The sequence below is a fragment of the Micropterus dolomieu genome, unplaced genomic scaffold (assembly GCF_021292245.1).
Source record: "Micropterus dolomieu isolate WLL.071019.BEF.003 ecotype Adirondacks unplaced genomic scaffold, ASM2129224v1 contig_1167, whole genome shotgun sequence".
In the NCBI taxonomy this organism is placed as follows: domain Eukaryota; kingdom Metazoa; phylum Chordata; class Actinopteri; order Centrarchiformes; family Centrarchidae; genus Micropterus; species Micropterus dolomieu.
In genome coordinates this window covers 1-13,886 of record NW_025730157.1, presented here as the reverse complement: position 1 = coordinate 13,886, position 13,886 = coordinate 1, and the positions used below count along the sequence as shown (strand labels likewise).

The following is a 13,886-nucleotide window of genomic DNA, read 5'->3' as shown; positions in this document are numbered from 1 at the left end:
CGCGAGGTCGCAGCCTCCTGACAGGCGAGGGTGTGAGGTCATGAGGTCGTGAGGTCGCAGCCTCCTGACAGGCGAGGGTGTGAGGTCGCGACGTCGCAGCCTCCTGACAGGCGAGGGTGTGAGGTCGCGAGGTCATGAGGTCGTGAGGTCGCGAGGTCGCAGCCTCCTGACAGGCGAGGGTGTGAGGTCGTGAGGTTGTGAGGTTGCGAGGTCGCAGCCTCTTGACAGGCGAGGGTGTGAGGTCGCGAGGTCGCAGCCTCCTGACAGGCGAGGGTGTGAGGTCGTGAGGTCATGAGGTCGTGAGGTTGCGAGGTCGCAGCCTCCTGACAGGCGAGGGTGTGAGGTCATGAGGTCGTGAGGTCGCGAGGTCGCAGCCTCCTGACAGGCGAGGGTGTGAGGTCGTGAGGTCGTGAGGTCGCGAGGTCGCAGCCTCCTGACAGGCGAGGGTGTGAGGTCATGAGGTCGTGAGGTCGCAGCCTCCTGACAGGCGAGGGTGTGAGGTCGTGAGGTCGCGAGGTCGCAGCCTCCTGACAGGCGAGGGTGTGAGGTCGTGAGGTCGTGAGGTCGTGAGGTCGCGAGGTCGCAGCCTCCTGACAGGCGAGGGTGTGAGGTCATGAGGTCGTGAGGTCGCAGCCTCCTGACAGGCGAGGGTGTGAGGTCATGAGGTCGCGAGGTCGCAGCCTCCTGACAGGCGAGGGTGTGAGGTCATGAGGTCGCGAGGTCGCAGCCTCCTGACAGGCGAGGGTGTGAGGTCATGAGGTCGTAAGGTCGCAGGTACTCTGTGTACAGTTTAAAGGTCTGTCTTGAGATAGGAGGTTTTATTGTGTCTGTTAGCACGTACACAACCATAAAAGTACTTTGTGTTTTAAAGTACTACAGTACACTCAGCAGTACACACGGAGCAGACGGGGGCATGCTGGGCGTGTTGGGTGGTGGAACAGCTCGTCGTCATAGAAACGGATCACATGCTTGTGGTCTTCCACTCGCAGACCTCAGCCGGAGACGAGCATCTGACATTAACAGTTACATTTTCGTGACTCGCGACAGATTCACGGCGAGCGCACGTTGAGGTTGACCCGTGGCGTTCCAGGTGATTGACAGGAGACAGACTGCAGGTGTGCAGATGGATAATGATTAAACTGATGTGACAGCTGAGCTGCAGGTGTGGAAACGGCTTTCCATTGGCTGAGAGGGGACACAGCTGATTGGCTGTTTGACAGTTATGTGTTTTATTGGCTGAAGTTTGTTTCAACTGTTATCACTTTTTATTGGCTGCTGATCTCTCTCTCTCTCTCTCTCTCTCTCTCTCTCTCAGACAGTCTTCAGTGCTCGGTCGCCCCTCGCCGTCTCCTCTCCAGGTAAGCGATTCTCCGTTTCTCTCTAAGAAATGAACTTTACCTGGATTCAGTGTCAGGTGAGTACTCGCTGTGCTGACAGGGCTGAGATCGGCCAATCAGAGCGCAGGAATGGAGCCGGTGAAAGTTTCAAAGACCCAAAAAAGAAGCGCTTTGAGTGTTTCTGTCTCGTCTGTGAGATGGCGGTGAAGCTAGCTTAAAGTGCACGCGTATTCCAGCCTTTACGGTAAGTGAAGCGGCGCAGAGCGAGCTGCCAGGCAGGTCAGAGACTTTATCCTGTCAGTATGAGAGTCCTGCCTGAAGAGAGGCTGTGAAGTCTTCATGTTACAACTTTATTTATCAAACCGGGTCGGACTGGATGGATTCAGCGCGACGAGGAAACACTTGTGACAACGTCCGGTTTTCAAAATAAGGCGTCTGTACAGGATGGAAATAAGATTAACTGGATTATATTCACAGAAAGTAGAAAACATGTTACATGTGTCCATTAAAAGGAAACGGGCTCATGTAATTTACTTTACCGGCCCCTTTGGGGCCCCCCCAGTCTGTGCACATCCTGCAGGAAACACTGAGGGAAAAGCTCATTGTGTTTAAGGCTGTTCAGCGTTGGCTTCACGTTTCAGACCGGAAGCTTCCCGCTCGATTAAAACTCTGCTTGATGATGTCTGGGAGCAAAGTGACGGAGCAGTGAGGCGTTCAGGGACAGCGGGGCCCTGCAGCGCCCCCCTGAGGCTGGGGGCTTCACCACCTTCAGCCTTTTTACTGTGAAACCATAAAACAGGTGGAGTTTGTCCTGAAGGTGTTCGGACCAAAGGTCCTGTTGTTATCTACTTTATGTCAGCGTGTCCCAACATGAGGCTCGGGGCCTCCCAAAGGGCACAGTATAAATCTGCTGAGATGATGATGATAAGGAGGAGGACGTGTCTGCTGCACGCAGTCTGCTTTAATAGCAGTAGAAATAAACACGTGTTGCTGCTCGAACTCGAAAACACTTCCTCCGTCAGCAGGACGTTTCATGGGGTCGCTGAAAACGTTTTTCACAGCTGCAGGTGGAGGAGGTTTGTTAATGAACCAGCTTTACCTGGACCGGGCTTTTAATATGGCGCAGTGGATGAGACACATGGCTCTGGTGTTAGAGACCCGGGTTCAGTCCCCCACTGTGATCTAAGTAGAGTCTACAGCCGTTTTCATGCGGTGTGGTTTCCTGGGAGTATTAATGCGGCGGCTCGTTGCGCTGACCGAAAGGTACGGCGAGATGGTCAGATCGGCCTGTGAACGGGGGGCGTTGGTTGTAACGCCGGCGCTGTGCTGCGGGTAACGGGTTTGTCTTCGCTGCCTGTTGCACACGTGGTTCCAGGGTTACGATGGAAACATTTGTTCAGTGGGTCCATACTGTTTCCACGGTTACTGTGTGCGGCAGCTTCTTTCAGGGAAACACTGATTTATTCCGTAGATTTTATTTTCTCTTGAATAATGGAGGTCTTTATTGTTATCAGGGGTCTTGTTAATAAAGCTTTATTGAATTTAAATTACAGAGTGGGCGAGAGACATTATAAATACAGAGAGAGAGAGAGAGAAACTCAAAGTGATGCTGACTCGTCCAAACAGACAACAGGAAGTTAAGTGTTGCCGACGGCAACCACTGACCTTCCTGTTAATGTCGCACTGATCTAATTGGCTGAAGGCAGACGGCATCTCGCAGCGCTCCCATTGGCTCGCCCTGCCTGTTGTAGCCTCGGGGCCTGAGAGCCAATCAGATTACGGCGGGGCGTCTGCTCAATGATGTCAGAAGTTACGGTCATCAGGCGTTCAGTGTGTCTCTCTCTCTGGTGGAGTCAGCATCGCTCTGAGGGAAGAAGCGGCGGGAAGGTAAGAGAAAGAGCGCTCGCAGTGTCTCTCGCCCACCTTTCAGTTTTTTATCCTCATTTAAGATGTGAAATTAGACTTTTGTTTGAAAATGGAAGATAACCTGCTAGATGCTAGCGTGCTAACACCGACAACCAACATGACGCCAAACGTAACAGCTGATCAGATGGGCTGTTTTAAAAAAAAACAGAAGAAACCAGAGAGACGCTGCAGAACCCTCCGACAATCTTTAGCTCTGCTCAAAACAGAAGGCAGCTGCCTCGCTCCCTCCTCGCCTCGCTCGCTCCCTCCTCGCCGCCTCGCTCCCTCCTCGCCTCGCTCCCTCGCTCCCTCCTTGCCTCGCCCGCTCCCTCCTCGCCTCGCTCGCTCCCTCCCTCCCTCCCTCCTCGCCTCGCCCGCTCCCTCCTCGCCTCGCTCGCTCCCTCCTCGCCTCGCTCGCTCCCTCCCTCCTCGCCACCTCGCTCCCTCCTCGCCTCGCCTCGCTCGCCCGCTCCCTCCTCGTCTCGCTCGCTCCCTCCCTCCTCGCCGCCTCGCTCGCTCCCTCCTCGCCGCCTCGCTCCCCCCTGGTCGCCTCAGCTCGCTTGGAACCTCGACAGAAGTGATACGAAAAAAAGTACCTGTTAGCAGCTACAGGTCCAACTTTTCCACAATGGAAAACCAAACAAAGGCGAGTCGAGCTGGTACCCTGCGGTAGAAAAGGGTCTTGAGACACCTTCTGAGGCGGCGTTTCAAACACAGCCTTCATGTTTTTAACTTTCCTTGAGTCTTACCCAGTGATAGCTGCCTCTACGTCCATGTTAACTGCTAATTCAGATACGACCGTTTGACTAAATGTGACCACAAACAAAAACTCTCTGACTGCATGGCAACATCAGACTTCCTGTTTACATCCTCCCAAAGCATTATGGGAACTGTAGGATTTCCCCTTCTAAATAGAAGTCTGACAAAGAATAATCAGTGATTAAACCCATGAACTTATTTTTTTTCTGCAGTGATGGATCACACAAACCACATGAACCACATGGACCACATGAACCACATGAACCACACCACGGGGGGCACCCACCCCCATCACACCATGGCCCCTCCCACCACAGGACATGACCACGGAGGAGGAGGAGGAGACGATGGGAACAATGGAGGACATGGGGGGATGGTAAGGGGCGGGGCTTATCACTTCTACATGCTAATAAGACAATAGCTTCAAGGTTAACTCTCACATAATAAAGTCATGTGATGTTAGCATGCTAGCATGAGATAGCCACATACGGTGTGGAGCTAACGTGCTAATGTTGTGGTTGCCTAGGCGATGACCTTCTACTTTGGCTACAACAACGTGGAGCTGCTGTTCACCGGCCTGCTCATCAACTCACCCGGAGGTCGGTTCATCGTTTATACCTTTTAGATGCTTTGTTAGGCTGTTAAACATTTATTCCTTAATAGTTACTGCTCGCTATTTAAAAGCTACTAGTACTTATTCATTAGTGACTAGTGGCTATTCCATCAGTGAGTAGTACTTATTCATCAGTGACTAGTGACTATTCCAGATTAGTGACGGGTGGCTATTCCAGATTAGTGACGGGTGGCTGTTCCAGATTAGTGACGGGTGGCTGTTCCAGATTAGTGACGGGTGGCTATTCCCTCAGTGAGTAGTACTTATTCATCAGTGACTAGTGACTATTCCAGATTAGCGACGGGTGGCTATTCCAGATTAGTGACTAGTGGCTATTCCCTCAGTGAGTAGTACTTATTCTGTCAGGATCGCTGGGTGCGCAAAGCAGGGGAGAGCCCAAACGCATGACACTGAGAACTGAGATTGAGTTCCAGGTTTTATTTATCCCAAGCACGACAACAGGCATGAACAGAACTCACGAGTAGGTGGTAGCAGGTAACAACACGACATCCGACAGGACAGGACTGACATGAGACATCCGACAGGACAGGACTGACATGAGACATCCGACAGGACAGGACTGACATGAGACATCCGACAGGACAGGACTGACATGAGACATCCGACAGGACAGGACTGACATGAGACATCTGACATGAGACATCCGACAGGACAGGACTGACATGAGACATCCGACAGGACAGGACTGACATGAGACATCCGACAGGACAGGACTGACATGAGACATCCGACAGGACAGGACTGACACGAGACAATGACCGGACCGGGAATGAACAGAAACACCAGACATTTATACACAGTGATTAATGAGCAGGGCGGGAGCAACACAGGTGACTGGGATCAGGGTTAACAAGGCAGAGAGACAGAAGGGAAAACGGAGACTAGCAGGCAGGCAGATTACTGAGGGGGGAAAAGACAAAACACAAGAAACCCAGACACGCTCAGGACAGGATCGTGACATATTCATCAGTGACTAGTGGCTATTCCCTCAGTGAGTAGTACTTTTTCATCAGTGACTAGTGATTATTCCAGATTAGCGACGGGTGGCTATTCCAGATTAGCGACGGGTGGCTATTCCAGATTAGTGACGGGTGGCTATTCCAGATTAGTGACGGGTGGCTATTCCAGATTAGTGACGGGTGGCTATTCCAGATTAGTGACGAGTGGCTATTCCATCAGTGACGGGTGGCTGTTCCATCAGTGACTAGTGATTATTCCAGATTAGCGACAGGTGGCTATTCCAGATTAGCGACGGGTGGCTATTCCAGATTAGTGACGGGTGGCTATTCCAGATTAGTGACGGGTGGCTGTTCCATCATTATTCCATCAGTGACTAGTGACTATTCCAGATTAGCGACGGGTGGCTATTCCAGATTAGTAACTAGTGGCTATTCCATCAGTGAGTAGTACTTATTCATCAGTGACTTGTTGGCTATTCCCTCAGTGAGTAGTACTTATTCATCGGTGACTAGTGGCTATTCCCTCAGTGAGTAGTACTTATTCATCAGTGATGGGTGGCTATTCCAGATTAGTGACGGGTGGCTATTCCATCAGTGACTAGTGATTATTCCAGATTAGCGACAGGTGGCTATTCCAGATTAGCGACGGGTGGCTATTCCAGATTAGTGACGGGTGGCTATTCCAGATTAGTGACGGGTGGCTGTTCCATCATTATTCCATCAGTGACTAGTGACTATTCCAGATTAGCGACGGGTGGCTATTCCAGATTAGTAACTAGTGGCTATTCCATCAGTGAGTAGTACTTATTCATCAGTGACTTGTTGGCTATTCCCTCAGTGAGTAGTACTTATTCATCGGTGACTAGTGGCTATTCCCTCAGTGAGTAGTACTTATTCATCAGTGATGGGTGGCTATTCCAGATTAGTGACGGGTGGCTATTCCATCATTATTCCATCAGTGACTGGTGAGTATTCCAGATTAGCGACGGGTGGTTGTTCCAGATTAGCGACGGGTGGCTGTTCCAGATTAGCGACGGGTGGCTGTTCCCTCAGTGAGTAGTACTTATTCATCAGTAACTAGTGACTATTCCAGATTAGCGACGGGTGGCTATTCCAGATTAGTGACTAGTGGCTATTCCCTCAGTGAGTAGTACTTATTCATCAGTGACTAGTGGCTATTCCAGATTAGCAACGGGTGGCTATTCCAGATTAGTGACTAGTGGCTATTCCCTCAGTGAGTAGTACTTATTCATCAGTGACTAGTGGCTATTCCCTCAGTGAGTAGTACTTATTCATCAGTGACTAGTGGCTATTCCCTCAGTGAGTAGTACTTATTCATCAGTGACTAGTGGCTATTCCCTCAGTGAGTAGTACTTATTCATCAGTGACTAGTGGCTATTCCCTCAGTGAGTAGTACTTATTCATCAGTGACTAGTGGCTATTCCCTCAGTGAGTAGTACTTATTCATCAGTGACTAGTGGCTATTCCCTCAGTGAGTAGTACTTATTCATCAGTGACTAGTGGCTATTCCCTCAGTGAGTAGTACTTATTCATCAGTGACTAGTGGCTATTCCAGATTAGCGACGGGTGGCTATTCCAGATTAGTGACTAGTGGCTATTCCCTCAGTGAGTAGTACTTATTCATCAGTGACTAGTGGCTATTCCAGATTAGCGACAGGTGGCTATTCCAGATTAGTGACTAGTGGCTATTCCCTCAGTGAGTAGTACTTATTCATCAGTGACTAGTGACTATTCCAGATTAGCGACGGGTGGCTATTCCAGATTAGCGACGGGTGGCTATTCGATTAGTGACTAACTTTTGCAGATTAGTGACTAATGGCACATTTTTGTCATTAAAGTCTATTTGGCTCTGCAGTTCGGATATCAACTACTCATTAATTACTAGTAACTTACTGAACAGTTATTAGCAATCATTTCGATTTTACTAGTATCTATTATTTAGATACTAGTGATTATTTTGTAGTTACTATTAACTATTCCATTCTTACTAGTAATTATTAAAATGTTACTATCAACAAGCCCTTTTACTAGTAACCCCCCAAAAAATGTACTAGTAAGAGTGAAAATGTTACTAGTATCTTTTGGAATAGTTCTTAGTGACTAATGAATAGGCACTAGTATGTAAATAATTCAGACTAGTAAAATGGAAATAGTTACTAGTAACTAATGTATAGGTGATATCTAAACTGTCGAGCCCCATTGATTTCAATGGCAAAAATGTGCAGTTAGTTACTATTAACTAAAAATAAAGTGTTAGTATCTGATCAATTGTTACTAGTGAAGTAAAATAATTTAGTAAGACTGGAATAGTTACTAGTAACTAATAAGTGCTAGTAGCTTTTAAATAGAGAGTAGTACGTTTGAAGGAATAAATGTTAAAACGGCTTGTTGTAGTTTTGTGTCCCGTCTCACTCGTTGTCATCGTTAACCCCTCCCCTCTCCTCCTCCTCTCGGCCAATCAGAGATGGTCGGGGCGTGTATCGGCGTCTTCCTGTTGGCGGTCCTGTACGAGGGGTTAAAGATGGGTCGTGAAGTGCTGCTGCGTCGCAGTCAGGTTAACGTACGCTACAACTCCATGCCGCTCCCAGGGGCCGATGGGACGGTGCTGATGGAGACGCACAAGACGGTCGGGTAGGTGGCTAATGCTAATGCTAACAACGACACGTGCACAACATGAAGTGATTAGATGATTAGTAAATACTAATGATGAATGAAAGCCAACAAGGTAAACTCTGGGCTCTGATACACGCAGAAGTTTTGTCTTGTATCCGCTGCAGATACTTCAAATGTGTATTTTCACCTGGGATTAAAACCATTTTCAACTGTAGAACAAAAAGTATAAACTCATAATTAAGTAAAGTAATGAATAAATATAAAACTGGGCGATGTTTGACTTAGATTTCACAAAGTAATACACAAATGTTTAAAATGATATAATTTTGATATTAAAATAACCATTAGAAACAGAAATGTAAATATTTAATCTTACCGAATCAAGACGGCATTAAATTACGAAATAAAAATAACATAAATTTAAAATGTTTAAAAGTTCATAAGAATTTAAATTAAAGCTGCACCACTTTTCTAATATAATAGAAACACATTTCACACAAATATATAATATATATTTAACAAAATGACTGAGAAGTCATAGGAAAATTATAAAAAATAGAATTTACTCGATAAAATAATTAGTTTTCAAAATTGATTATAGATCATTTCTGTGAAAAACTACTTGACTACAAAATTAAAAACTACCTAAACTAAACAATTAAAAAAAAACGGATTAAATTTGATAATTTTCTGCATTTGAACATTAAGGATCGAAATCAAGGGAATTTATTTCATAAAGTAAATGTCTGAGGTTTCAGACTTAATAAAAAATGAAAATGAAGTTAAAAACAGCAATGTTTAAAGTTACTAAATAAACTAAATCAAATTACACATTTTCAGTCAATAGAAAAAACATCCACCAGTATAAAGCAATGAAAAATCTATTTATCTATAAATGCTATTTAATACAGAGCTGCTCTCGACCTGCCGAGCTCGGCTGTCAATGTGACGTAAATGTGATGTGTTCGGTGTTTGGAGGGGGCGGAGCTTCCTGTTGGACTAAAGTCCCGCCTCTCCGGACTCTCTCTCAGGTAACTGTAGAGTTCTGCTCGTGGTCCCTGGTTCTGGTCCTGGTCCTGGTTCTGCACCTGCTCTGTTGAGACGCTCAGACTGTTCAGGGCCAAAACGGATGAATGGTCCGTTCTGATGATGAATAATTGATGAGCATCAGCAGCTTCTGATTGGAGTGTCTATAATAATCCTCGTCAGAACTGAAATAAATGTCTTTTACAATCTGACGTCTTTCAGTTTCAAAATCCATAACAGAAAGTTTAAATTCAGCGTTCAGGATTTTACTTTTTGTCCATCTGTGCAACAATGAAAACACTAAGCAGGATTTTGTTTGTTCCACCAAACTCCAGACATCAAACAGAAAATAAACGTCAGACGGGGGACTTTCTGTTCTGCTCCCTCTCTGTCCTGCAGGTGGCGCTCTGCTTTGTTAAGCTGTGTTCACTGTGTGTGGAGGAGGCTAAACAGGCTAACATTGAGGCTAATGCTAACATTAACTGTAACACAATGTAATTAAAAACTTATCAAATATTATATGGATGTAAAGAGATAATGCTAATGCTAACTCTGCTAAGTGCATTACATTTTCCTATATTAGCTATAATGCTAATGCAACAGCGTGTATATGTAAACATGTTGCAATGCTAACACCAACAACACAATGAAAACTAATGCTAACATTGCTACAAATTTGTTTAGCCTCACGGTACAATTATTAGCTTGATTACTGTCAGCGTACTGTTAGCATTATTTGTTCTGTGACGACACACTTTATTATTCATTCCAGCTACATTATACTCTGTTTATATTGATTAAAGTGTCTTTATGAGTAATAGTGCTAATGCTAAACGTAAAGCTAACATTAGCATCATGTAAAATGCTAACCACCTCCTCTCGTCCTCGCAGGCAGCGGATGCTAAGCCCCGCCCACTTCCTGCAGACCCTGTTGCACATCGTTCAGGTGGTTGTCAGCTATTTCCTGATGCTCGTCTTCATGACCTACAACGCCTACCTCTGCATCGCCGTGGCAGCCGGCGCCGGCATGGGTTACTTCCTGTTCAGCTGGCGGAAGGCGGTGGTCGTCGACATCACCGAGCACTGCCATTAGCCAAGCGTGCTAGTTAGCATCGCGTCGGGAGGTTTGATTTCTGCTGATCACAATCAATAAAACTCTAACACTTAGACTCTGTGTTAGCACGCTAGCCGACCTGGAACTACAAATGTAGTTCATAAAACGAGACACTAAACTACAGATGTCGCTAACATGCACACTAACGTCTGAAGTTAGCGATCAATAAATCCTCGTTTTGCAGAAAATGACAATGTTTTGGTTTTTTGTGAACTCCTGCCGGTGAGCGAGCCAGCCAATCACAGCTCGGATCACCCTCAGAGGTTTCTGATTGGCCAAATCACATCTCACGTTTTTTTAGTGCCATGACAACTGGAAGGTTAGTGCCAGCTGCTACTAGCAAAAATGTTAGCATACGTAGCTCACCCACGCTTTTAGTTAGCATCGTTAGCAGCTCGTTAGAAGAGCGACCAATCGTAAACCTGTATTTAAACATTTATTTAGAAGATAATATATTCGGTCGTAGATGTTTCACATTAAAATAACACTTTAGAAACAGATTCTGCATTTATTAAATAAATATGGTCGACGTGAATCAGCTGACGAGCCGCTTCATCAATTAAAGATCTTTAGATTTTACTGAACGTATGAAATATGACGTTTACATGTTTCTCTTTAAAATAAAGAAATCAGCTCCTGTGAACATCGAATTTTCCAACAAAGTATTAATTTTTATAAAAATGGTTTTCAAAGGTTTCAAAATAAAGGTGTTCAGAGCGTCTTTTTTTCCTGTTGGAGAACTCCTATTGGTCCGTGAGCCGGCCAATCAGAGCTCCGATGTTTCACAGAACATTAGATTGTAATTATGCGATCATGAAACCTGGAGATGCTTCTTCAGTTAAATGAACCCGTTTATATTTTGAGATCAGCTGTTTCCTGTTGCCGCCGTCGGCCTTAAACCCGACACCTGCTGCCTTAACGTGGCCGGCGAGCGTCCTGCTGACTCTGGAGGCCAGTCTTTGAACACGTCGGCGTGGAGGCGCCGCCGGTTTCACTTCAGGACAACTTGAAATCTCTCGTGTCTTTGTGTATCTGTGCGAGGAGCCAGCGACAGATCTGATGTCAGGAGGCGTCTGATTGGCTCCTGATGTCAGATCTGATGTCTACAGATGTGATTTATTGTGATTATTGGTTTTGTTGTTTTTAAAGATTCACTCTGTGAGGTAGGCGGAGTTTACGAACCGGACCAATCAGGTTGCAGGGACAGATTTCATTTACTGGACATTTTATAGCCGAAACTGTTGAGTGACGGTGAAGGAAAGCGTCTGTGTTGGACGTCCTGTCCGTGTGAATCTGATCGTCTCTGATGAAGAATGAAGTTGAGTCTTGATGTCTGAAGGAAACTGTTTTAGCAGAATAAATGTTTTAAATGTCACAATTGCTGTAATCGTTGAAAAAAACACAGAATAAAGTTTATGAAGAAAACTCGACGTCTCTTCGCCTTCATAGAGGAAATTACAGGAAACTGATCTACGGAGGCCCTGAAGGGTCAGTGTGAGACAGGCTGAGCTGGATTATCATTATATATGTGTATATATATATGGACAAAAGTATTGGGACGCAGCTTGAAACTTGTTGTGTATAAATGAACTGCAACATAAACTATTCAGGCTTACAGACGTTCTGTCGTTTCTAATCACTCAAATAATTCCTGTTGTTGTTATTAAAGTATAAGAGACACAAACTGCCGTTACTGTCCAGAAGCACAGATTGTTTTTATATCCAGACAGTGATCGGGAGAAAGCAGCGTGCCGGTGTGGATCAGGTCCACGAGCCTGCAGCTCTGCTTCATTTAACCAGACCAGGGACCAGCAGCCCACAGATCCCGGTGCAGGCCGTTTAATGAAAGAACATCAGGTAGATCAGCCAGCGGGAGTCACTGTTATTTAAAGAGACAGGAAACAGATAAAGACAAACATTTCCTTCCTTTGCTTTACACAGTCAGACTCAACAAATGCATAAAAACAGACTGATACACATGTTCACAAACACACGGGGTTTGTGAACATGTGTTGTAAATCATAAAACGGCTGAATGTCCAATAGGTAACGAAATAAAGAGCGTTCAGTTCTTTATTCTGTAAAGGGAGGAGATTCTATCTTTCAGGAGGCGGATCTGACTGGACCTGATCCACATGTTAGGAACTCCTCTGATGGTGATCAGTAAATACATTAGTTAGTTTGATATTAACAGCTGTGTGGGGGATTGTTTTCATGCTCACTGCACTGAAAGGTTAATTATCTGAAGTCAAGTCCAAATATAAATAAAAACTACTGATATATATTATTTTAAGTTTTATTGTATTTGATTCCTGAATCCAAGGAACAAGATTAGATTTCCAGTCCGGTCAGATTGTTGTGGGCAGCCGGGCGGAGATGCTGCTGCAGAGCGTCGTCTCCAGGCTGATCCAGTCACACCAGCTGCACTGACCTCCTGCTTTACTTAGACCTGAGTCAGGCTGACACCAGAGCTGGATCACGATCACGGTCCCGGTCCCGGTTCCCTCCGACCTGCAGGAGGCAGCAATGAGACGAACACCTCCGGGCTCCCGGAAATGAAGAAGAAGAATAACTTCCGGGTGTTGGGCTGACAGGTGGATGTTGTTTTCTGCGGGTCAGATCAATCAGGGCCGGTTTTTCCTCCTGTGAACCGTTTCTCCTGTTATTTTACCGGGACGTGAATGTGTCCGGTTGGCTGACCTGTGATTTCCGTTAACCGGATCTCAGTGACGCTCCTCGCGCACCTTGTCCCAGCACCGACCCTCTGATGGCCTCCAGAAGGCCGGACAGCTTCGACGGGCTCGGCTACCGCGGCCGCGACGACCCGCTGTACGGAGCGAGCTACCCGGTCCGGAGCGCCGGAGGCCCCGCGGAGCTGCAGCATCACCACTGGGTCACCACGCCGCCGGACATCCCGGGCAGCCGCAACCTGCACCACGGGGAGCGGTCACCGCACATCGATGAGCCGCTGGGAGAGCCCGGAGCTCCAGGAGCTCCCGCAGCCGGATTTGACGCTCCGCAGCCGGGCGTACCGCCTGTCGGTAGGTCGGTGTGGAGGATAGTTAGCTATCAGGCTAATGTTACAATGGAAAGTAAAGGGAAAAGGCTAGCGGCTACTACTGTTTGTGACAGGCTGACAGGTTAGCTGTCAGGCTAATGTTACAATGGAAAGTAAAGGGAAAAGGCTAGCGGCTACTACTGTTTGTGACAGGCTGACAGGTTAGCTGTCAGGCTAATGTTACAATGGAAAGTAAAGGGAAAAGGCTAACGGCTACTACTGTTTGTGACAGGCTGACAGGTTAGCTGTCAGGCTAATGTTACAATGGAAAGTAAAGGGAAAAGGCTAACGGCTACTACTGTTTGTGACAGGCTGACGGGTTAGCTATCAGGCTAATGTTACAATGGAAAGTAAAGGGAAAAGGCTAGCGGCTACTACTGTTTGTGACAGGCTGACAGGTTAGCTATCAGGCTAATGTTACAATGGAAAGTAAAGGGAAAAGGCTAGCGGCTACTACTGTT

General features: G+C 46.5%; 1 protein-coding gene across 1 annotated transcript; it reads left to right on the top strand.

Moving 5' to 3' along the window:
- Positions 1-1,267: 1,267 nt before the first annotated feature.
- slc31a1 (solute carrier family 31 member 1) lies at positions 1,268-11,793 on the top strand. Its single transcript, XM_046041301.1, has 5 exons — positions 1,268-1,358; positions 4,214-4,377; positions 4,528-4,600; positions 8,078-8,246; positions 10,146-11,793. The coding sequence occupies exons 2-5, from the start codon at positions 4,216-4,218 to the stop codon at positions 10,345-10,347; spliced, it is 606 nt and encodes a 201-aa protein (XP_045897257.1). The 5' UTR covers positions 1,268-1,358; positions 4,214-4,215; the 3' UTR covers positions 10,348-11,793.
- The last annotated feature ends 2,093 nt before the right edge of the window (positions 11,794-13,886 follow it).

What these genes read in the sequence shown, in the direction of transcription:
- slc31a1 (XM_046041301.1), top strand. Translation starts at nt 4,216, where the DNA reads ATGGATCACACAAACCACATGAACCACATGGACCACATGAACCACATG. An exon ending in ATGGAGGACATGGGGGGATG is followed by an intron (nt 4,378 to 4,527) that starts GTAAGGGGCGGG and finishes GTGGTTGCCTAG; the next exon opens with GCGATGACCTTCTACTTTGG. An exon ending in GAGACGCACAAGACGGTCGG is followed by an intron (nt 8,247 to 10,145) that starts GTAGGTGGCTAA and finishes TCGTCCTCGCAG; the next exon opens with GCAGCGGATGCTAAGCCCCG.